General features: G+C 38.5%; 1 protein-coding gene across 8 annotated transcripts in view; it reads right to left on the reverse strand.

Annotated features, from left to right (window-relative positions):
• Positions 1-21,517, reverse strand: part of C1H8orf34 (chromosome 1 C8orf34 homolog) — a 147,304-nt gene extending 125,787 nt beyond the window's left edge. For 6 of the 8 annotated variants that reach the window (XM_021555582.3, XM_021555581.3, XM_021555578.3 and 3 more), the window contains exon 1: positions 20,946-21,517. In XM_021555582.3, coding sequence (XP_021411257.1) covers positions 20,946-21,014 — 69 coding nt within the window. In that variant the 5' untranslated portion in view covers positions 21,015-21,517. Of the gene's footprint in view, positions 1-17,825; positions 20,186-20,940 lie in introns of those variants that run through there. The other 2 variants (XM_021555580.3, XM_077783320.1) reach the window with 2 other exon arrangements.
• Positions 21,518-26,416: the final 4,899 nt, after the last annotated feature.

The raw sequence follows: 26,416 nt of genomic DNA on the forward strand, positions 1-26,416 counted from the left end.
AACTCCACAGGGAGAAATTAAGCTACTTACTAATCTGGACTGCCTCTTACCAAGATAGGAGAAACTCTTCGACACACATAATACAAGAAAAATTCAGAAATTGCAGTAATTCATATTTTAGTTGCTTGGCAACACTAACAGCAAACCTTAATTCTTCTCCCTGCCAAAATGCAAAATTAGTGTCAATGGGAAGATGTAATCTAGTGCTTGTAATGGACCACAATATCTGTAGTAATTCCACTGCAGAGGATTCTATTACCAAAGGAAAAGTGCCAATCTGTTACATCTGACTTGTAATTTAAATAATTTCTCAGAATTGTGGTTTGAAAACTATTTTTGTCTTAGATTAGTAATATTATTATTATTATTAGTAGTAATATTATTAACATAGTATTGAAAAAGATAATACAGAAAAATGAGAAATTTTAAAATGCCTACATATCAATATAAGAAAAACGCTACTTGATTGTTGCCATAACCGATTTGCTTGTATCAGGAAGAAATGGTCTTTAAGTAACAAATATGCATCTAATAAAGTAAAATTGATTACAGCATTCCTTACCTCTTCTGAGATGTAGCAAAAAACCTAAAGATCAAGGCGATGTGAAATTAGATTCTATTAAGAAGTATCAATTCTTGTATCTACTGTTATATTGATAATAAGACCTGACTGATAAATGTAACATTGCTGAAAGCCTCATAAACTGAAGAGTGTGAAATTCAGAAAAAAAAACTTACTAATGTGTGTAATAAGCCTCAAACTAATTTGCCTCAAGCACTCTCAGAAATGTCATTAAAAGTAAATGCAACTTTAAACGAACGCAAAGGCAACTCAGATTATAAAATCTGCCATTTAAAGAAGACAAAACTCATTACTTCAAGTATTCCACTGCAAAAGGGGAGTAAAGAAGTTATTGGGAATCTACTTCTTAAGCTGCTTCAAGCAAGGTTTGGAAATGGTCTCCAATTTACCACTTTCCATGGAGTTCCTGAACTCTGGACAAGGTGCAAAGATCACCTCCACTCCAAGAGCAATAGCTTCAGACATATACTCTGTGTAAATTCACATTCACAAGGTGAAGGTGTTACCTCTCTTCCATATCCTTCTGCCTCACACACTGCCAGGCATCCTGGAAATAGGATCACAGCTCCATGACCTTCACTGCCTTTGCCCTTTTGCCAGTTTGTGCCAAAGGACACAATTACCAGTTTCTACCAGTTTCATCAAGGGACACAACTCCACCTGCCCAGCTCTCAACCTGTCCTCTTCAAGCTCATGTTTCTTCGAGACTTTTGTCATCCCCAGCAAATTGGCAATTACATGGAAATATGCTAGCTGCCTGCATTCAGTTGCTTGGCTATGCCATGAGGTGGGAGGGTTGGAGGGGCAAGAAAAACAAGAGTAAAGATGAACCCGAGCTACCCAACAAGAAAAAAAAGCACAAAGCTTCACCAACATTAGCTGTACATAGTAAGCATTCACCTAATTTTTTAAGTAAAAATACATACTTCTCTGGAAGTGAAAAAATGTTACAGATTAGGAATATCAACTAAAGGGTATTCTCATTCTAGTGCCATTTTCTAGCAAAACTAACTTAAACTTCTGATTAAATGATCAAAAGTTTATTTAATGACCTCATCTGTTGCTCAGGTGACATCTTAATAGACAGTAGGAATAACATACTACATGGTACTCTAAATATACTTTCACATGTTTAAAATGTCTCTAAAAAAAGATGACAAAAGTGAATGTATTAACTAAGAAAAACTAAAGTGTACAAGGTGCAAAAATAAAATTCCTTTTCGGTTAGCAGCAGTCTGATCTGACTCACAATGTGCTAAGTAGGCAAGGTTTCACAAGAAAAAGAAAAGGGAAAAGACCAACTAGTCTCACTGAAGACGCCTCTGCATTAAAAGCAGAACAAAAATGGGACAAGATCATTGAAACTGAGATTCATTTTTTCATTAACAAATCATCAGGTAAGTTTCAACTCCTCATAAAAACAAAAATGCAAGACACCTAAAGAGATGTATCTTTAAGATACTAATTATACTTCTCACATTTTTAGCTCAAATCTCTAAATTTTCTACATTTTAAATAAGGCAAGTCTATTGTTCTGTGCACAACGTGCCTCATAACAACAAACAAAAAGCCATGGCAGATTGGGTCTCCATGCTGCCAAATGAACTGCTTACTACCCATAATCTCTCTCCTCCTATCTCCTTTCTACTGCTAGGTCTTCCGTTCACTCTATGTCCCTTTGTCTTTTCATATCAGTGGACTCCACACAGTCTCTTCCCCCAGCTGTGTAACAAGTGAAGAAGATGTTCAGAAGTCAGTAATTATGAATTCCCCGTGCACCCTTCAGACACACTGGAGCACAGAAAAGGGGCCAAAGGAAACTTCCATGGTTACTACAGACTAGAGCACTCCGATGAATACATCAGTTTCTGCTGTTTCCCAATTCTATTGCCCCAAATTAGGCTCTACCTCATCTAAAGGCAGAATGAGAAAGAACAGGAAGGTTATATATGCTCTTTCAGTTAACTGCTTCATGGATTTTACCTAGCACTGTGCAAACCAGTTCTTCTTTCTTCATACCTTGTAAAGGTATCTTCATATGCTCCTACATTCACTAGTTTTATTAAACTACGTTATTAAGACTGTTTAAAAAAAATAACTTGTAAAAGTTCATTTGTGGATGAGATTCATGTATGTGTAATGAGGCTGCAAAAGATCTTGAAAAGAAACACCGGGTCTAAAGTAGTGGTTTAATATATTATTTATAAAATATATAGAATTTATAAACAATATTTCATGAAGAATTCTTTATATCTTTCACTATTGTGCTATCCTAAGGTCCTCTATTAGTTATTCAATGATGGCTCAAATTTTTATTTCCTTGTAACTTTCCAGGCATGCAATACAAATGAAACAGTCTTCACAGTCTATTAATCATAAGCCCAATTACAAGAAAGTCCTAATTAGCCCTGTCTAAATGTACCTATTAGGTTATTAAGCTAATTAAGAGACATTCTATCTTGCCCTGCAATTGGCAATGGTAACTACACCACAATCAGGTTATAACTGTACAGACTTTTACAGACTATGGCACAGCATTCACAGATTCTGGCTGTGTTACATTCTTTCATGGAATAAATTACAAGTTTAAATACAATTAAATACAGTAAGTCTTCACAGTGATGTCAGCAGTGACTTTGTCAATAGAGAAGTCATGAGGAGCTAGGTGTCTCCCAGCTGACCAGCCAGTGTATGCCCACTTAAGAGAAGAAGAATTGCTCTCCCACCTCCACTGATTTATTTGGGATATATGCATTGACTACAATGAAGCTTGGACACTTAGACATCTAAATTTAGACTTGCTAATCCTTCATACAGGCTATAAGTAAACAAAGAAGATACAAAATTGAGGGAAAATATGTGGAAGGACAGTAGATTTAAGAAACTTTTTAATGACTGACACTTTTTTTGTTAGAATTCCATTCTGATTACTGCAGCAACAAAGCATGGAAACAAAAATAAATAATTTTTGAAAGTATATTTTAACATTATTCTTACTGACTAAATTAAGAGTCTGAAATTCTTAAATGAGAGCAGAAATGTCTGCTTAAATAACTGTTTCTATCAAAAAAAGATTAATTTCTAGGGAAATAAATAAAAAATACCAGCATCCTTCTTCTGGAAAATAGCCAGGCTTTAAATATTCTTGAATAAATTTTAATTAAAACTATGAACAAAATAGACTTCAACATATTTTATGTTCATGAAAGGATCATCACATCTTCCTATAAAATATTCAATCCTACACAAATTTCCACACAAATAAAATTCATATGCCTGTACCATGCTATTTACTTCAAACTAACCATAGTAGTTTGGTTAGTTTGAGAACATATAGTAGTCTTATTCAGCTTGCTCATGAAAATATTCAGACTTTTACCTGGAATTGACTAAAAAATTTTCAATCAACACATTCTTTTTTCAAAACCTTACTGATGCCATTTCAGACAGCTGTGCAGTTAAATTTAATATCACAAGACTCTAGTACACAACATGGGAACACAACCCATAGAGAAATTACTTTGGACATAGAAGTAAAATGAAAGTACAAAGCTGATATGGTGGCTCTGATGCTTTGGTGCAAACAAAATTCCTCTAAAGGTGGCATCTAAGGGGAAATCTAAGGTATGGGACTAGTGCCACAGGTAACATTTCATAGAATGAGGAAGTCTGGAAACAAACATCATTGAATACCTGTCTTTCTTAGATGTTCATCTACTAAATATCTGTACCAATTCAATAAGAAAAGACCATTTTTGGAGGCTGTTACTAACCAGTTTTTTTAGGGGGCTCTGGAGATCAGAATGGAAACAGCAGACTGGTTCCACTATAAATCCTTTGCAGATCAGTTCCCTGAATCAGATGAACTAGCTCTATCTGAAATAATTCCAACTCATCCACATAATACTTGATAAAATATGCATCTCTGATCTTATTTAGGAATGCAGGGGGTCTGGTGGACAATTTCAAAGTTTCACTGAGTAAGTTCATGACACTTTATCAAATTCCACCACACACATCATAACATGCAGTATCTATCTGAATCTCTTGCTGCATCTTTTTACTTATTTATCCTTTGAGGTTTTTTCCTCTCACAATCTTAGCATTTTAAATATCATTATCCCTAATCTATTTTGCCACTTTTAAGTTCACAAAATAGCTTCAAACACCTTCAGTCACCTTCAGAAATATTGAAATATTTCCTTTCTCCCATTCAAGCATTCCAAGAATGCTGTCAAGGGAGAAGTCACTGCTACTAGGTTACTCTAAAACATTAAATAATTCTCAGTAGAAGAAGAAAGGTTAAAGACATGCTCTCAGAGATGCCAATCATGGCAACAGTTATCATGTTTTCTCCCATAGTTTAGTTTTCAAATCACAAATATTTCCTATGATAGCTTTCTGCAATCCTGCAATTCTGTATCTCTGCATGACAATCTCACACTTGTGGAATTATGCCTACCATATCATTATCTTAACTCAGCAAGGATTTATCAAACAAGGGTAGTTCATGTTATTGCAGAAACACTGTTAGGTTTCCCTGAAGTGTAATTCAGAAGCCTTCCCCAGTTTCCATCCACTCTATCAACTACTGAAATTCTGCCCTCAAGGCATGCACTTCACATTTCAGCCAAAGAAAATGAAAACTGCTGGTTTTCTGAAAGATCTGTAGGATTTACATCAAAAGAAATACTCATAGATAGACTAGGAAAGACTATTACAACTTGGACTTAAATTACAGGCATAAAACAACACTGACTACACATCACTGCCTTACCTAAAAGCTAACTCAATAGGCTGGAGCTGATCTTTCTCTTATCAACTGAAGTAATCTCCTTTCAATTTCAAGGTCTAAGTTGAAATCACTTGTTCCACCATGTGCAATGACTCATTACTGCAGCTGTTAAAAAAAAAATATCGTATTGTATTTCCAGTTTAAGCTTCACTGACTTAGCTCCAGCCTGTCTGACATGTTTTTGAGGAAATGGTAATGCTAGAAATTGAAGTAGCATGTATTTTTGTGGCTACCTCTAGGCTGACCCCAACCAGCAGCCAAGCACACACCAGCCACTTATTCATTCCCACCCTCAGTGGGACGGGGAAAAAATGAAAAGAACAAAACCAAGATAAATTAATGGGTCAAGATAAAGACAGCTTAATAACCACAAGAAAGAGAGAAGGAAAAAAACTAAAATCAAAGAACAAGTGACACCAAGGCAATCACTCACCACCTCCCACTGCCTTGCCAGTCTGCAAGCAACAGATATTTCAGAACATTTACTCCCCAAATTTAAATAGTGAGCATGAAAATATATGCTAGGGAATCTCTCTTTGCCCAGGTTGTGTCAGTTGTTCCAGGTGTGTCCCTTCCCAACCCATACCCCCCCCAGGCCTGCTTGCTGACGAGCAGAGAGAACAGAGAAAGGCTTGAGCCTGTGCAATTACTGCTAAGCAACAGTTAAAAGGCTGGTGTACCAACACTGCTTCAGCCATAAATCTGAAATACACCAACATATAGGCTTGCTGTGAAGAAAATCCAGTCCCTGTCAGACTCAGTACAGTACCACTATAGAAAGGGTTACCAAGGGTTTATGAGTGGTGATCAGGAGAAGGCCAAAAATGAAAAAACCAGTTGGTATATTGAGGAGTTGACTCAGGAAAGCCCTTAAACTTACATATTCTTTGTGCCTGAGAAGTAACTAATTACAAAGCCATGGGCATGCTTAAAATGCTTTGATGAATTAGATCACTGCTCTGTGACTTTAGAATTACAAACACTTTCTTCCTTCTTCCTAGAAAAATAAAACAAAAAAAAAGGTAAATGAATGTTTTGAAGATTGATGGAAATCCTTCCAATAGCCTCCCATGGAAAACTTTGATAATGGCACACATTTTAAAAATGTGCACAGCAACCACCGCACTTCCCAGGTGCTGTTCCTTCTCTTCCCAAACACTCCTCCTTTCTCCTCCCAAACACAACTCCTCCAAAGTTGGCATTACTACGCTATTAGATTTATTCAAGTTATACAGAAAGATAAATGTGAGATGATGTTTTAAAATGTTCTACTGTCTAGTGTGTATAGTCAAAGTTATTAAATATTCTGTTTAACTTCTCTGCATTAAAATTACTATAAAAATTGCTTTCATATATTTTTTAATCTTGACCAAGAATTTTTAAACTATTCACATGGGGTTTCATATAATAACCAGAAATTACAGTGACACAAAATGGAGAATGTGAGTTACCAGAGTCCAGGGTGGGCAAGTTCGAACACAAATTTAATTACCTTGACTTTGGCTGCCTACATAATTTAAGACTAAGTTTGCTGTAGAAATGTTCACTAAACAAATGTCAAAGAAGTTAATACATGCTTTGTGATCATTAGAAATGACTTAAATCTTGTAATTTGGAAATGTTCCTTTAGTACAGCAACTAAATAACTATGAGCAATACGAAGTATAATTACAAGTTTCATTCATACACTTTGAATAGATTAATATCTATTCAGATACACATCTTAATTTCCTTTTATTTACCTGTGAGAGATTGACTTAGTCTCATAAGACTTCATACCAATGTTGTAATCAGCTTTTTAAATAGATCTAAATGTTTAATATGCAACAATACAACAGAGATTTCTCAACTGGAAAGGTCAGAATTTATTGCCATGGAAAAATCTGGAAATTAAATTTCACCACAGCAAAACACAAAGTGTTTTTTTTTATATTTGTAGAATTTATATAATGCAATTCTGTATGTAACTCCTTAAAAATAATAGTAAGTGCTTTTTACATAGCATTTTAAGAAGACAAAGAAGTTATTTCACATGTAAGCAGTTGCTTGATTGACTTAAAACTACTTGCATCCTATTTCCCTCACCCCCACAGGAAAGGTCACACTGATTTGCCTGTCACAGGTAACACAAGATGTGCAGTATCTTGGCAGGATAACCACCACTGCAGACTCTCTACAAATTCTAAAATCTTTTGAGAATGCTTAGTCAAGTTCAGTTTGGTTCAAAACTACTTATACTCAGTGCTTCTCTAACTGCAACTGGAAAATCTTTTTACCATTATAAGTAACACTTTTATATTAAGTTATTTCAACCAGTGTCCACTTAAGTATAGATGAAGCTTTTGCTTAATTAACACACTTGATCTTGCATGAATACAAGCATCTTTTGCTATGCAGAAGCCATTGGTCCACAGATTTAACAAAACTTGATTGCAAATGCATGAATTAATAATATTCTAGCAAATATCTAAATAAACATGTTAACTAATAAAAAAGAAATGCTGATTGATTTGTTTTTATACTCTAGAGAGCTTCCTCCATTTTGTGTACTACCATCTATTAAATGTTACCACATGATACTGGCAACTGTTTAATTTCTAAGAGATATCAGTGTACATGAATCTATCTTCAGCCCCAACCAGGAAGACACCTTAATAATTCTAGTTCAATTGAAAGCAAAATCCACCTCTGATAGCTTCCATGTGGATTTTTAGCATCCATCAGTTAAGCCAAAATACCTCTATGATTTTCCTCATCAGCAACCAAGCTTCAATGATTTTTTTTTTCTCTTAGCATTTTCAGCAAAGTTCTGACAGATATTTATGCTACTTAGGGCAAAGAAACTTCTGAAAATTATGATCCAATCATAATCAGCCTAAAAAAAAAAAAATAATTGAAGATTAGAAATACATAGGGGAAAAAACATTCAAGTGTTCATTTTGACCTAAACAGTTCTGCATTAATTTATTTTGACAATTAAAAATCAATTTCCTGTGCCTAGACACAACTACAACATCCTGTGTGGAACTTTTACTTGAATGCTCTTTTTTCACCCAAAGTCACAAGGAAAAAAAAAAAAGCCTTAACCAGTGCACAAGTGTGCTTAGATGTCACAAAACAGAGAGATCTGATCACCATCAGAAGAGACAAAAGCCTCTCACTCTACTTCCCTCCTTTCCACAATTGTATTGCCCATTGCAAAGCACCATGTGGAAGAACACATCCCCATACAACTTCTGCAGAACTTTCTACAGATAGAGTCACTGGAAAACTTCCTTCAGACAAGACACTTCCTCCTTAGAGGAAGGATGGTCTATGATCATGCCCAGAAAAAGAATTCTTCAGCAAAAGACAACTGATGAGCAGAAGCGAACATACAGTTGAACGGTATATGGAAAAATACCAACCTTTGTTGACCACATACATTAGATACATCATGGATTACATCCAGGTACATGTTTAACAGAAGAGGGGTCTAATGCCATTATTTGTTTCATTAAAATACCCCCACCTAAGGAAGTAATGTGAAAGGACTCACAGTAGCTCTAAAGAGCAGTTGAAAATGGAGAACTGTGTCAATACCAAGCTGCAAAAAAAAAGACTCTGAAATGAGAGGATGTCAGACACCACTGTTTGAACCTCTGAGGCCAAGTGCATTGGTTGCACAGCCTTAAGGCTGACACTTCTATCATGCCCACAAATAAAGTAGATCTGAGATAAGGGGGAGAGCTAAATAAATACTATTTTACATAAGCTGGATACACTTTCCACTCCATAAATTATAGATTAGCTAAGCTACACATATGATGGCAATATTAAAGTCATTTATGCAAAGAGTAATTATGAAATAAGAAAAAAAATATTATCAGTTTCTGTGTACCAAAAACAGAAGTTAATGAATATATTTTTCCTGAAAGAAAAAGTAACAGAAAAAAAAATTATTTTAAAGACATAAAAAAATATCAGTACTAATAATTATATCATATGGATCAACTTACTAAAGTCACTTTCTAGCCCAAATGAGGTAAATTTAACACATACACAGAACTGTTATGTTTCTTGAAAGTATCATTTGCACTTTGACTATCTCCTCCATATAAAGTGTCACTATGGATTTAATCACCATGTCCTCACTAGCCTACAACGAACACAACCTGCAATATCCAGGAGCTGTCCTCTGGCTCAGGTTTTAAACAAGGACTGAAGGTCTATATTTTACAAGAAAGCTAAAGCCTTAGGTGGATACTTAAAGAGGTACTGCTGTACTCACAGTTGAAGACTTTCTGTGGGTAGCAACAGTAATTATTAAGGACAGATAATTGAATTATATCTAGAACTGGAGTAAGGCCCATCATTTCTCATTAGACACTTCTACCATCAAGACTGCAATGGATTAGGCAACTAAATCACTTAATTTCTAGAAGCTTAAATTTGTGTGATTTTAGATGATGACAGAGTTTTGGAGCTGCAGAACTATTTTCAATAACAGTCAAAGCATTATTAATCTGATTTTCTAATGCTTTTTTATTTAGAAAACAATGTCTGTGAGTCACTGGTGTACGTTTTTGTTTGTTTCTGAGATTGCAAAGTAACTTCCCAACCCTGACAGTGATTGCCCAATTAAAGCTTCCTGATGATTTGATTGTTCTTTATTTAACATTATACGAAATCTGCCTGGTTATGAGTGAAGGCTTTTTTCTTGTAAATCAGGGTCTCACCAACTGCAGCAGGGCTCCCTGTTGGAATAGAGCCTGCTCACATGGACTTCGCTTCAGCCTTGAGACTTGTCAGAGCTCAGCATTTCCACATTAAGCAGTGGAGAAGGAGGGAGAAATCAATTTTTTTCTTGATTGTGCGGCACCAATTAATGGGATTAATAGCACTACCAGGCACTGAGGCAACACCAAGAAAGAAGAGAAAGCAGAAAGACCATAATGAGCTCAGGGCCTTGTTGTAAAAACTCCTAAACCATTTGAAGACTGTAAGAGCCAGTGGGGTTTGCAGGCTCTATGCAGACAAACAAGACAAAGGAAGGGGAAACACAAGCACAAAATAATAATGCAGCAGGACAGCATCAGCAAATGTAGGAATGTAGCCACATAACTATCATTTTAGTATCCTATTACATATTTTATTTCCTCTCCTTACTAGTTAACTTTTTTTCACTGTTTAAATGTTAAGTGGATCCTCATTTTGGCCATCTTCATTTTTCTAATAGTTTTTGTATTATCACAGGGAGACATAGAATAAAATAAATTCTCTTGAGCTTCTTTTTATCCCCTGCTGCCTTTTTCTTTCAGGTATTCCTCCTTCAGGGAATAAGAAATCAAGATTAAATCTGTTACTCTAGCAATTTAGTCTTCTTTTTGTGTTTATCTCTCTGCATTGTTCCTTATTGGTATGTCTACATCTAGCTTCTGTCTCCAAATAGCTTCACTGTCTTACACTTTGTATTCGACTAGAGGCATTACTATCTAATGGCATTATTCTAAACCATGACACACTTAGGAGGAGCTCTGAAACATCTTTTTAAATTTTTTAACTGGTGTTTGTTTCTACATCATGCAAAAGTATGTCATCACAATTATGGGTGGTGTTTCATATGGCTCATGAGAGGAATTTCTGCATCTGCTAACCTTGGTCTTCTCCACTTGCATTTCCGTGGACATCTCTTTTTGTCCTCATTACATAGGAAGGACAAGACTCTTCAGAATCCTGAGTAGGATGAACACCCAGGTCACACTGGGTATATTGAGCATGCCATTCATGCAATGTGCACGTGCAATTAACACAATGGGTCTGAACAGGAACACACAACATTTGCCACATTTATATGGAATCTCTGTCCAGCACACATGGGATTTTCAGACCTGTCCAATGTTTCACAGTGTCTATATGCATTTCATAGAGCATGCACATGCACACACATTTCAGTACGAGAAATCCCAGTACACTCAGTCATGGAAATTATCCCATCTCGCTTTTCTTCTCCTTCAAGTGAAATAATATCCTTAATTGCACAAGAGCCCCCAATTCCATCTCTACAAAACTGTCACAGAGTCTGTGTCATAAACCTTTTCTCTTTCTAACTGGCCTATGCATAATTGCTTCCACAGGTTCTCTTCAAAGGTCACCTACAGCTGAAACTACCCTTCCTTTTCAGTCCTATGAACCATCTCTCATGTCTCCAGATTCTGTGAACCATCTCTCATGTCTCCAGAGGAGACTGCTTCCACTTATTTAGCCTTCCAGGATGAATTCTGTTATCAACAACACAGAGAAACTTTCCTGAATTAGTGTATCAAAATGAACATGGAACTTATGTTCATTCAGATTTCTTTTCTCTGATAGAGATATCTGACCAGAGGAATATTTCACAATCACTATTAGTTTACCTCTCCAGTCATACAAATGTCAGCAGAGGCACAACACCTGTCAAAATGGAGTGTAGCTCCTTCTTAATGAATGAGTTCATGGCACAGGAGCCAGCATTAATAGTGGAGCTAAGGACACCTTTAACTCTGGCAAATCCATGCCTAAGAAATACATCCAAGATCAAGTACTAGAGGTGTGAGTCAGACACTGCAAAACATACATACTCTTTACATAATAAGTTATATTTTCCCTGTCTTTTTTACTCTTTGGTTATACTCTTAGCAACCACCACCACTAGAACCTTTCTTTAAAAAAAGAAAGTACAGATTCCAGGTAACCATTTGACAGTACAGACTAAGATTATAAAAATAAAATGGAAAAGAAAAAGAACATGCTGGCAATATAGCATTAATCTTTTTATCCCACCCCCTCCCATTTCCTGTCCTTTCTCTCTCTCACAGTGTATTCATATGGTCTGTTTCCTCCTAATTTGTTCAGCCATCCTCCCTAATAATTCGATTCCCTCATCTGCTCCTTCACAGAATCAATTGGGCTCCATGACATTCCCTCAACCTATGGGGAACCTCACCTTTAAAAGACAAGATCCACATCAAGCTAACAAACATACAAGCTTTCCAAATCTCTCATGCCTGCCCAGTAGCTTGCTACTGGAGAAAAGCAGTTGTCCTTCCCTCACTCCCTTCACCCTCAGAGCACCTACATTTTCTCTCCCAAGTCAATGACACATTCCTCATCAGACTACATGGTGACCCACTGAGCTCACCCTACTGAACAATTTTCACTTCTTTATAGACTTCATTTTCTTCTATTTCATATTCCCAAACTGGGTAACTGTAACATGACAAAAACACCAGTTCTGGAACAGGGCAGCAGGAATGTGCAGCCAGAAATGATGATGAACATGGCCTGCAACAACTGGCTATTAAATCAGCCTCATAGCCCATAGTCCTGAATACTAAACCATCAGAGTGTCTGGAGTAAAACTAAGTATGAGAGGAGGAAGATTCAATTAAAAAGGCTCCAACACAGTTGAAAGACCCAAACTCTCATAATTTCTGCTCCAGAAAGCAGCTCCTACAAAAGCCAACAAAAGAGCTATTGTATAGTAAGTCCATTGTACCAGACACTATAGAGAAATATCATTTATGAGTAGAGTGATTTAATTTATTGAATATTGCAGGGAGTTGGAAAATGAGGAAGGAGAAAGGATGTTTCACATACATAATTAAAAGTTTCCACTCTCTGAATGATCAGAAGTTTTTAAAGAGGTGGCTAATGTAAAATAGCCTTCTATTTATCATGAGTAACACATATGCATTCTTCATTTTGTATGTGCGTTTCTCATAACTTTAACACATCTCCTTATAGTGCTATATATGCTATATATATGCCAAAATCTGAGGTGTTCCACTGAAAATTCCATGTTTAAAGCAAATATTTGAATTTTATTTGAATAAGGGAAGAAAACTGACCAAATCACAGAAGAGCAAAACCAGAGGGGCATCATAAATACAGACAAATGATTCTGCCTGAACATTTATAGACTGAACTAAAAATAAACATTCAGTGAAACTGAGCAGACAAAGGAGAATTGACAAAACACATCATATGGGACCTGACATAAAAGTTAAGGTCATCACAAATGTGTCCGTTGCAAGCTTTTTCAAAGGATATTACCCTCTCTGCTAAGAACAGATTTGGGCGTTGGGTTTCTTGGCAAAGGCATAGGTGTGCATTTCAAGTGATCATGCTCCTTACCTGTGTCCAAGGATGAAAATCTGTAATCTTTGTTTCTCCTATCAGCTGCGTGCTGCTTTTCATCACCTTAGTAATGTGAGAGACAGCCCACTGCTTTAATCAGGAGACCAAGGGCTTCCTATCAACTGTATTTGCAAATGCTCTTCCTCTCACTGGTTTTTAACCACATCTTAGGGTTTCAGGCAGAAAAGACTCTTAACATAGAACCTATCCTTCTGTCATACTTCACAGCTCCTATGACATTTCTTAGGAGAAAAAGTGTGCATCTGTGCAGGGGGATAATGCCCAACACAGGAAAGAACACCTCATTTTTGTCTGAGTAATTACAGACACTAAAGTGTTTGGGTAGTATTTGTTCCAAAAGTTGGTGAACATAAAAATTCTTCCAGCCACCTCTTGTAATCCAGAGGTAAAAAAGTATCTCTATCCTTCCTCACCTATACAAAAACACATATGCTTTCCCAGAAAAACTAAAATATCATAAGATTTTAAAAATATATTAAAAATCACTGTACGAAAAAAATCCCAAATAATCATTAGATAATTGAAAATGAGAAATTAATCCCCACTTTTGTATTTGCATATATAAGACAAATGAAAAGACACAAGTGAGAATAAAAGGTATTGGTTAAAAAAGGAAAGAATATTGATTAGACATTCAGAATAAGAGGCAAATTGTAAAAGAACATGATGTTAAAATACTCTTACATGTTATGTTTCTAAATCAATGTAAATACTATGTTTCTAGCTTCCATTTACTAAGTAACACTTTTAAAATGAGAAACACTAATAACAGGTAGTTTCTTTTTAGTCAATGCCATGATAAAGCAGATAAGTAAGAAACCCACTTGGTCCAGAACAGTGAAATAGCATATCACAGGTGACAGAAATGCTGGTTAAGGTACTAGCTGTTCCCTTCCCTCCTAGAAGCTCCTAAAAACACAGAAGGCAGAGACTGTGCTGATTCGGGAGTATGGATACTATGTAGCCCACTTGGAAAAGCACAGGTAAGTAACAGCAAAGAACATGTTAGAAAAAATGATAGGCTGAGTTAAAACCATCAAAGTATTTTACTTTATATTTGCCACTTACCATTGATCTGCTGCACCAAAAAGACTGGACTAATCAAAAGAAACAAAACAAACAATTGAAGAACTTAATTCAATACTGTTAATGTGATCCTAAATTTCGGAGATACTTCATAATGTGATAAAACGAAAGAAGAAATAAGACCAGTAGTAATGGGCTTATTTTGATCCAGACTGATTAGTTATTAGACAAGTTGCCAGAAAAAATTCAATATCATATCTGTTAGCTTTATACATTACCATTGAGCAATCAGGCTTTGCTAATACACGATGGTGAGAACAACTCAAGTGAGAACTACTTCTCATTTTACCAGGTATTTTTTGATGCAAGATAGTTATGCCTTCTGCTTCTCCTCTCAAGAAAAAAATTGTCCTTTTGAGAGTTTAAAAATATTAAAAGTTAACATAATAAAAGGATGCTATTATGATACTTTCACCTTATAATTCTGTATTTTAGATACAATTCTTCCAATTTAACTACTACTTGGATTTTTATTTATTTCTGTGTCTGTTGCCAAAGAATTTTTTTGAAAAAGCAATTAAGAAATCAATTAAGAGAGCCCACTTTTCCATTTCAAGCAAGCAATATTTTTGCCACTATGGAAACAAGGTTTATGTGATTACTATCTATGTTCTTGGCCACACAGTGCATACCTGTGTCTATGTCTCTTTCACTGTCTTTTTCCAATATGCTTTTAAAGTCTTCAACTAACTTCAGACAAATTTCCAGAGGAGTAAACACCACAAAAATGCAACTCCTTTTAAATGCTGAGAGGTTAACTAGCCAGGCAGCAAAATAGTGTAATTTTCCTCATTCAGAAACATTTTTTTCGTAATCTTAGATTACACAGGAGAGTAGAATTATAACTGCCTCAACCACAGGTAGATTTCTGACATTTGCGTCCTGTTGGTCAATACAAAAGCTAAGTAATAAGCATAATGCCATTTCTTATGGAACTGTTTGTTAATGGAAAAGGGTGTATCTGTAGTTTTAATTAGAGTCTTTAATTTGTTTTCCCTTAATGATAAAGTTATCTAAGATACGTATGAGAGTATATGATGAATTCACCAAAATGCAAAGGACCTCTCTACACCATTTTTCCCTTTGACTTACATTCCCCTTAAATAAGTCTTTTAGTTCAGTGTACATTAAAGATACAATAACATCTTACTGTATCAGGCACCAACAAAAATAAAAATTAGAACTTGATGTGATTTCCTACCTCCTACTGTGTAAGACTGCAGCATTTCTAGATCACTGTTGGTTTCCACACATTACTTGAAAACCAGCTAATACTGGCTTCCCTGGAACAGAAACTGCCAGGCTGAAACAGTGTCACTGGCTAACCAGTTAGCGCCTAAAGTGATCCTTGTGATGTCTAAGTACTGAAAAACTCAGCCTTTCAAAGGCTCCATCTAGCTGCTTGAAATCAAATGCTTCACTAAATACATTTGTGTAATCCATAAAACAGACCCTTTCATGCTAGCACAGAATCAAACCCATTAAGTATAATACCAAAATACTCAAAATTTGGAGGTTTTGGTTGACCTCAAAAGAAAACAATTATTTGAGCTTACGTCTATCATTCAAATTGCAGATATTGCAGACTGAAACATAATTTTATACTGTGAGAAAATGTGAACTGGTTAATTAGACATTCAATTAGTGTCTACCTTTGTGTATTTAAGGACCAAGGGTAAACATTGCTTCAGAAGACAGTACAAAACTCCAAAATTCAACACCAAATTTTGACTAAGTCGATTATAAGATGCACTATAGATAGTGTTCATCACCAAATAGGTTAAGGTTTAAGTGAAAAATGTAGTTATTTTATTTAAGTAATAGATACCACTGCATAATATACACCAATAATGTTATTTCGTTTAGAGAAAGAAAAACCATCATAGCTTAAAAAAAATAGCAGTTTCCCATTGTATTTCCTTCAGTAATTATGTCTCCTAAAAAAAGAAAAAAAAAAAAAGCTAAGGGTGGTATTATGAAGGTTTTATGTTGTTTGAAATAAAAATTACAGTTCTAACCCCATATTACTTGGAGAAAAAAAAAATCTTAGGTAACCAGGAGTTTGGCATGTTTACCTTGAGAAGAGTTATTTCGGCTTTTTATAATTCAAAGAAATTACAGTTCTTGGGTTTGCATAACAACAATATACCTGCTGGATGCTTTTTAGCTGCACTTCTAGAAATAAAAAATTCCAAAACACTAAAATGATCTCAGAGCTCTTGAAGATTTATTGCAATCTGTTCTCAAGGGTGCTGATCCAGCTTTCAAATTCACAAAAAATGTCAGGTTGCCCAAATGAGAGCACAACTGGATACTAAAGAGATACACTTGTACAGAAGAATAGATGTATGGATACAGGCAGCAGGATTATTCATTGAGATTATTAGCACACAAATAGAACTTGTTGGATTGGATGCTTGAAATGTAAAGTGGGTCAATACTTCAGTCAGACAGAAATGAGTGGGTGCTGATTCTGAATATTCTGTCCTAGCCAATTTTAGGCACATACCTCCTGTTCATATTTTAGAAAGATGGAAAAAAAAACAACAGCGAAGCTTCATCACAGAAATAATTCATATTTAGAATTCTTGTTACATTCCAAGTTAATGTGGAAAAAAAAAAAAGTATCTAAAAAAAAATCAGGTAGTGTCGTTGTATGTGTTGCCACGAAAATCCCAGAAAAGAGGCATTTCTAAAGGGCATTCCTCAAATCTAAACTCGTTGTCTAACCACAGTATTGTCAGATGCCAACAATCTCTTACAAGTCTAAGTTTTCTATAAGCTTCTTTCTAAAACCAGAAGAAAAAAGAAAAGAAACCGACAACAAAAACTACACAAAACAGGATAAGGATGCTCATGAAGCCTGACAGAATATAAGGGGTCAATTTAAGACCTTACTGTCAGCACTAACAACACCTTCATGCCCTGGGGCATTTTGAAGCTGTGTTATAGGTTCACAGCGATCTTACCTGCAAAAATCTTGGGCACCTGAAAGATGAAATGGCAGAGAAGTAACAGTTTTGAACAATCATGACTTGGGGATCTATATTCAAAAGGGAAAATGAGGCTGCAGTATTGAATTTGTTTTGCAACCTGTCAAGTCTCAAAACTGACAGTCTCAGATGTACACAGTAATTCCTGCCCACCTTCCTTCCCACCTGTAACCCATAAATAAGAATTTACCTTGTAAAATGTTTGGCATCCAGTGAATCTGGGCTGAGTAACCACTCATAGCTCAGTGGATAGGGCTTCCTACTGTGTGTTAAGAGATACAAGTAGTCAGTAGAAGACCAATGCCTGCTGAGTCAGCTTAAGCTCATTAATTCTTTCTCCAGGCTACTCCTCACATTTCTTTATAGAGAAGGAAACAACTTTCTAACCAAGGCAGAGCCCAAGGTCTTCCTGCATCTCATGTCTCAGCACTTGAACGCTTCTCTTTCACAGAAATTAGGAATATAATTCAAGTGTCAAACCACACAAAACTTCAGCAAAGATGTTCTTAAGTAGGTACTGCTGGTTAATGAACTACAAAAATCCCTAACCACTGTAAGAGAAGGCCACAAATACAGGACAGCATGGAGAAAAGAGACACAACCAGGATACTGGAACACAATGACCTACTAGCAAGAGCAACTACTGCTCTTAAATGTAATGCAGGGGAATTGTACTTCACTTTCAGTACACCACCAACTGTTCCATCCATCAGCATTCTGAGGCTTTGTAATTGTCTAAAATCGATGGTGTAAAGTCCCCCTGATCACCGATTATTCATTAGGCTGGTATGAAATACCATCTGTTTATGCATCACTATCCCTGCCCTCATCTCAGAAAGCTCACAGGTCCTCTCTCCACGTCCTTTTTTCCTGTGACTGCCCTCAGCTACCCTGTTTCATTTCATGCACTCTCTAAAATGTTGACTTGAAGCATATATTGAGCAATTACAGTCACAACCTGCTCAGCAGATAACACTGGAGAAAACTGAACCCAAGTCCACTCTGTTCTGAGTTGGTATCAGAAAATTAGTACTCCCTGAAAAAAAAGATGGCTGTCATCCATGACAAGTGACAGTTAATTAGCATCCAAACCAGAAGCAATATAAAAAAATGCTAGCTGTTCCTGGATGAAAGAAAAAGCACAGATCTCCTTTTGCAACATGTCAGAACTTTTAGACACGTGAAAAACTGACGTGTTAGTGACTATATCTAACTGTGAACACATGGTATTCTTCAAACACCACAAGGCACATCTAATAGGAATTCTAGTATAGAGTACAAGATTCATCTGTGCATAGTCTTTGACCAATTCCCATCAACTTCAAATATCTGTCTTCCTTTTTCTAAGGACTACAAGATCAAGTACAGGCTGCAGATCTTCAATAAACTATTGAGAACAAAAAGTACATAAAAAAATTAAATATGTAAGTAGATTTTAAATGGCCTATTAGGAAGTAGAGGAGATAAGAATCATGATCTTCTTCTTCTTTCCAGTGTAATGGATTAAAATAACTGTTAACAGCTGTAGGAATGTTATATCCCTAGATCTTAAAACCAGTCATTAGTATTCAGGTGTATGTAGATTTCACACCAAAAAGCCTTCCTGGTATACAGGAGTGCACTAAGAACATGTACACAGCCGCACAGTTATGCAAAGAGCCTTTCACAGATTCTTTCTATCACAATAAAATGCCTGCATTACAAAGATTAGTGAAATAAGTGGTGATCTGTGAAATGCTGAAACAAATACGACTTCTTAATCTTTCTCTCCACTATTGATAACCAAAATATCCTACAAGAATCCAAATAGAGACAAGCCTCTCATACTACAGAGAAACTAGGTTAAAACACAGTGACTCAGAACAGAGATGTCAAGTGGTTTGCTTGAATTTTAATGTGTAAACCTATGGGTTAAGGAAATTTAGAATGAAAGCTGTCAAGGGCCTAACCCTTGAACAACCCCAAAGCACTGAATTCCCACTGAAATAAACAAGCGTCAGTTACATACTTAGACCTAGCAACACAGGTCTAACCACACAAATATTTCCATTTTTATCAATTCCTTAACTAGAAAAATCACCTGCCATTCCCTAGTACCCGGTTACTGTTCCATCAAATGGGGATTTATTTATTGCAAAATAAAATCATCTAACACCACTAGCACTGAACCAGCACAGTGTATGTCAACAGCCTATGCACACAGAAAAATATAAAAACAGACCATTAGTGAACAATTTTCTAACTAAATTTGAACCTTGCTCATGGAGACTGGCAAAATATATACTGAAGACCAGGTGCCCACCACACCAGAATAAAAGGTTTCATACATAGCAAGCTTGATTGAGAACAAGTTTAATACTGAAAAAAGGAGACTTGTTCCTTGTGTTAATACTGCCAGAGTGCAGTGCATAATATATGTGCATTTAGATGTTTAAAATTGCATGAGAAAGAGGATGATAAAGTGGTAATAATCACGATTGCTCTAACACCCTTTCAAATTCTAAGTATTCACAGCTTATGTACTGAAATAGTAAAATATGCACATCTGTGCATCTACAAATCCCTGCAAGTGCATCGCTGTAAGAAAACGTTAAATCTAGAGCAAAAACACGGTGTGTGACTGCAGATAGAAATTTCAGAAAACACCATCGACACGGACTTTTCGCAGGACAGACTTCTTTCCGAGTGCTCGGTGCCGAGGGTGCGTTTCCCGGTGGGAGGCACCCGCCTGTCCCTCACCGCGGGCCGGTCACGGAGGGGCAGCGCCTCGGGGCTCGCCCGCGGGCCGTGCGCGGTGCTCGGCGCTGCCGCCCAGGAGCCGGCGGGGGTTGGAAGCGCCGCCTCCCCTCGCAGCGCGCGGCGGGTGCGCGGTCGGCCCGCGGCTCCCGCGCCCGGACGGCGGGGCCGGGCCGCCGTCCCGCGGCCGCCGGGGCGAGGCGGCGCCGGCGGGGGCGGCCTCGGGCGGCGGGGCGGAGGGGCACCTGTTTGAGGATCCGCGCGGGATCGTGCAAAGCAGAGGGCGGCGCGTTCGCGGTGGGGCGAAGAAGCGGGGCACATCCTCGGGATAGCCGGGAAGGGAGGGCTGCGCGGAGCTCCGGCGCTCGGAGGGGCGTGGAGGAGAGACGCGAGGGCACACGCGTGCGGCGGGACAGAGTGAGGGGTGCCGGCACTGCCGAGGCAGCGCCTCAAACTCGTCCTCGCCCCTACGTTCGCCTGGGCTGCGCGGGGACCCGCGGCCATCGTGGGTGGGATACCCGCGCCCCCACCGCTGCCCGCCGCGGAGGAGCCGGCTGGCCAGAGCGCACCTTACCTCGAAGAGGGGACCGATCTTATTCTTCTCCAGGTAGGCTTGGATCCTCGTCTGCTGGTGAGACGCCATGAAGAGCTCCGGGGGCGGGGGCTTGAGCTCGTCTCCCCCGGCGGCGGCTGCAGTCCCTCCGGCTGCTGGCGGCTCACTCCTCCGCTGCACAAGGGCTGCCACAGCGGGAGAGGGCGGAGGCGCTGCCAAAGTGCCCGGGACGGAGCTAACTCAGGTAACTGGGGGCGGGGGAAAGGAGCCGGCTGCCGGTCGCCCGCTGAAGCCGGGCGCGGGGCTGGCCGCCCTCAAGGAGCAGCGAGCGGGCGCTGCCTGGAGCGGAGCATGGTGCAGTGAGCGGAGGAGCTGCAAAGGCGGCCCCCGAGCCCGCGCCGCTCCGCGCTGCGTGTGTCTGTCAGTCCGTCTCTCTCTGTGTTTCTGTGCCAGGCAGCGCCTTGGCGACGGGAGCGGCCGCGGCTCGGCGCTGCCGCCCTCGGCACAGCGCCGAGGCCGCTAGCCGCGGGCTCCTGTCAGCTCCGCGGCCGCCGGCGCCCGTTGACGCCCGGGCTCGGCGCACAAAAGGCGGGAGCGGGGGAAGGGGGAGGAGAGCGGGCGGGAGGCGGGGGCTGCTGTGCCGCCGCCGCTCCCCTGCCCGCCCGGCGACGGGCTTGCCCCCGGTGGAGCCGCAGCCCGCGCTCCCCGCCGGCGCTTGCGGGGTCCCCACCTGGCTCCGGTCCCTCGGGCGGGGTGAGCGCCGCGGGCCGCCCGGCGTGAGGCACCTGAGCGGCACGGGAAAACTTCGGCTGGGGGAAGGTCGCGGAGGAGTGGAACGAGTCGCGCTGCCAGCAGGGAAGGGGGATGCAATGACTGCAGCCAGGGCTTTTCCATAATTTCTGTTTAAATTATCTTTAAATCTTAAAATGCTACCTTTCTTATGATGCCAGTGAAATTACCAATTAGGTACAATGAGCATCGTAATGGGATAATTGGAGTAGCTATGTAGGTGCGTCCTGGTCGCAGGTTGTGTTGAGTTCCAGCAAGCAGCCAAGGGCGCGATGGAGCAAGTAAAAAATATTAAGCCGGCTTCAGAGAGTACTGAGTTAATGGGTGCATCAAAGAATCAGTGTTTATTCTGTCTTCAAGTAACTAGTATCCCACCATTTCTGGAAGCAGGATCATAACCAGCTTTTTTTTATTTTTTTCCCCTCTCTCTGTTTAGAGAAGTAAAAAACATGCTTCTTGGGGTTTGACACTTCTGTTCTTCTGCAGTAACTGATTTTGGTGTACTAACATTAACCTGTTTGGTAATAAGGATTTTTTTAAATACACAAAACAGCTTTCAAGACTATTGGGAACATTCAGCACATCTGCTGAATCAGGCTGCCTCTTCCCAATCAAGCAGTGTTCTGCAAATGCGAGAGTACAAGCGTCTCCTGATTCAGAAACCGCTAAAGAAAAAGATTAATTTTGTCAGGAGTCAAAGATCCTGAGTTCTGCTCCCATAGCCATTGACTCTTGTTTGACTTCAAAATCCTCTGTACTGACCTAAACCTCAAGCCTCTACCTAGAAGGAGGTCAAGTGTAAGTTGTATTACAAAGAGCCTGCAGCGCATCCTGTAGTGTAAGCAATAGCATGTAGAATTCTTTAATGGTTTGCTGGAATGTGCTCATCCCAGACTTACTGAGACAGTGTTTGTTTCCATAGTAGTCACTTAAAAATGGCACATTTTTTTAATTTGGATTCTCAGTGGGTAGTCTTCTAAAATTCATATAACTCAAGAGTTCTAGCATATCTTCTTCAGCAAAATATTGCCTGGTGCCACCTAAATAATATGGTGCTAAGCTACTTTAATCAGCCTAATGAAGATCATACAATCATAAGGGTAATTGCCAGTGATGCAGGTTCTCTACAGTGGCTCTAATGATTCCCATCAGATGAGAATGTTTGTAAAATTTCATAAATCTTACCCGAATCCAGACTGTTCCAATGAGTAAAAGTCTCCCACTTTGTAAAATGATGCCCCCACATGATGCAAAAATGAGAGCTTATGTTTCTATAACCCTACACAGCCTGACTTCTCAAAGCAGCAGCACATCCAGACCTGCTGAGATATGGCCATTTCAGAACCCGCAAACTGTCACTGCTCTGTGGAGACCAGGAAGAGGACAGAAGAAAAGGAACAAGACTGTCAGCAATATGAGACAGAATGAATAGAAAAGATAATTTATTAAAAGAGGTTTTAAAGATAGCATAAATGTCTGTGGTTACATATTTTACAATTAGATAGATGCCAAGATCTCACTTTTAAAACCTCAGAGTTTTGAGAATTTCTGCATTTAGTTAGTTTTTTCTTTCCTCCCAGTGAATGACAGAATGGTTGAGGTTGGAAGGGACTGGTTCAATCCCCCTGCTACATCAGACTTACTTGCAGCTCATTGCCCAGCCCTGTGTTCAGATGACTTTTGATTATCTACCAAGGATGCTGGATTGTTTTTTGGTGTCCGTTGTCATTCTTGCTTCCTTTTTCCCTAGACCATTTTTCCTTCTCTTAATTCTCACCCAGACATATAATCTAGATTTTCCAGTTGGCTTGGGAGACACAGTAGCAGTCCTGCTGTGGCTGGGAAAGCTTCCAAGGCCAAATGTAGAATTAGCTTTCTAAATAGACACATCTTGCAACCCCCACAGCTCCCATGAGAGTTAGTGACAGGTTATCCTTTGATATGGATTAGGTACTTTGGGGAGATAAGAACACAGACAGTTCTTTACCACGAGCTTCATGCTGCTGTTACCTAGTTGAAGGTCTGCAGCAGTTCCCTGCAGTAAAGCTTTCTGAGTGCTAAAATACGGGAGTTCAGGTGTCTCCTGCAGAGAGCATAGGCTGAGTGACATGGTATAATAGGAAAAGGAGCTTCACTCATAGCACTCTTTTCTCTTTCTTTCCAAGCACAAAAACTGTTGCTAGGTTTACAACAAACCACACCAAAATAGCAATCAATAAATACATGTGATTTGCAAATAAGCACAGAAAGCTGGATATGTCCCTGTTGTCCTCTTAGTTGTTAGGAGAAAAACATTTTCAAATTTTAATTAAGATATTCTAAGTTTTTAAAACTGGTATTAATACAGTCTTTTAAAATTAACTTTCATCTTCATGCCAAAGGGAAAAAACTCTTGGATTAAAATTACTGGTTTAGGCATGCTTGAATTTTTTATTACTTTTAGCAACCTTTTTGTATGAGCAACTGAACACTAAGTTATTTTACAACCTAAGTAATAAAATATAGTCTCTGTATTGCACTTTGCTATGGTCCTGTTTAATTTCATGGATATTTTTCTTTCAGGAGCAGTATACAGCATGCACATCTACATAACACTCAGCAGTGAACTGCAAGAACAGAAACGACTGAAAGAATTTGCACACAGGCACCAAAAAATGAAGAGTATCCCAAATAAAAAATATATTCCCCTCACAAAACAAGATTCCCAAAAAACAAGGAGAAAGAGTCAAAAGAACAGGGCTATTTTTAAGATGCTCGTGACCACACTCTATTCAGTTTTTATCCTGTGTCTATGATACCTGAGCTCCCTGCTTCTTACCATTGTTATGTTGGTGGGTTTCTCACCTTGCAATCTTTCCTTCAAGAGAACGGTGTGCATTTTTGATAAGTCGTTTCCGGTTTGACTTACTTAGTTCAAGGACTTTGCTAGAGTAGGGACCCATTAAATAATTCCATGGTAGTCTACATCACTACAGTCCAGCCATCAGTTTTTCAGTTTTTCAAGTTTGCTACAGTTCCAATGCTGAGCACTGAATTTTCTAAGTTACAGTCAGTTGCAGTACCCATTCATCATTGCCAGAGTTAAGTTACTCAGGCTTCACATGCAAAGGTGTTCTTCAGGAGTCAGAGCTGCCACTGCCTAGCAGAAAAGGAAACTGATGACTTGGCTGGCTGTAAAAGTACTCTGTGGGTCACAAATACCAAGTGCCAAGTCAACAATTTTTTTTCTCTTCTGGCTAAAATTTGATCCATATGCTCTGTACAAAGTTTATTTTTTGAGATGGCATTTGGAGTACAAAAGAGACATTACAATCTAAGAGAAATATAGTGGCAATATATGAATTTATTACAAACCTTTAAATGGCTTTCTAGTTCCCACTAAGTGCTGTATGTTTCAGCTATCAAAAAGTCATCAGAAATTCCTTAACAAACCTTTCAAAAACAATTACAGAGAAGAGAAAATGTAACAGGCACATCAAAAGAGGTGGTATTCATCAAAACCTGGTGATGTCTTCCTTAGAAAGCTTCCTGTTTTGTCAGTGTTTCCTTTCATGTAATAATTCTACAACAAAGAATTCTTCCATTACTGTGATGTTTTCTATTGAGTTTGATATTCTATGCAAAGTCATTATCTGCTTCATGAAGAACTATGAGCCATTAGTCAACAACTGACTAAATGCAGTTCTTAAAGTATCCTTGTACTGTAAAAAAAAAGGAACTGAAGTTACATCCAGGAGAATAAAATCCCTGAGTTCCTGCACTTTATAAATGAAACATTTTTTTTTATTGCCAAAGCATAGCCTTAGAACATTACAAATGCCTGTTGTAAAATTTTCTGGAAAAGCACACATGCACACACACACTGGCTAAATATTGCAGTGCTCCAAGCTGTTTAAAATAATGAAGGTCTAGCAGTTCCTGACCTAGAAAGCTGTCATCTTGCTTTTTATTTAGCATTCCCCTAAAAATGTATCTGCTTGGATAGCATGTCCTCAAAAGAAATTGAAGCATCAGTATTATGCTGAAATATCCAATTTACCTTTTATCCCATATCAAGTTAACTGACAGAATTGGGAATAACATCACTGGAGGGCTGATTTTGTCCACTTAATTTTATCTGGTGTGGTTTTCTTAAATGTACTCAGTAAATGATAATATATCCAAAAGCTTGAATTCAAGCAACATCAAATATCTTTTGTTTGGTTTTCTATTCACACCAAGATAGCAGCCATGCAACTTCAAAATCTGGACTTGACCCAAACTTATTGTAAAGAGCAAGAATTTCTTTGCATCTGCATTCTCATAGAGAATTTAACCTGTGTTTTGGATATTTTGTCCTTTATACATTGTGATCTTTACCACAAAGCCTCTGTGGTAGACTTATTCTCTGCAGGGCAGGAGCCCTTGGGAACTTGAAAGTTTGCATTATCCTCAGGCTTTCAATAAGGACAAGAACAAATCACTGTAAAATCCAAGATTCATAAACCCCCCACTGTGCTTAAGGAGGATGAGTGTCTACCTCTTTGACTCCTCTTATTTTCAGATTTATTCTGTAGTTTGTTTTCGTGTATAATGTTCACTTTCCTGCTTCCAATGATTTGTTCAGGAATGCTCTCATCCTATTCAAAAAAGAAAAATTCCATTGTCAACCTGAAGAATCTAGCTCATATCATATTAGCAATCCAACCATTAATAGAAATCAC

This window comes from Lonchura striata, chromosome 1 (genome assembly GCF_046129695.1).
Source record: "Lonchura striata isolate bLonStr1 chromosome 1, bLonStr1.mat, whole genome shotgun sequence".
NCBI classification, from domain to species: domain Eukaryota; kingdom Metazoa; phylum Chordata; class Aves; order Passeriformes; family Estrildidae; genus Lonchura; species Lonchura striata.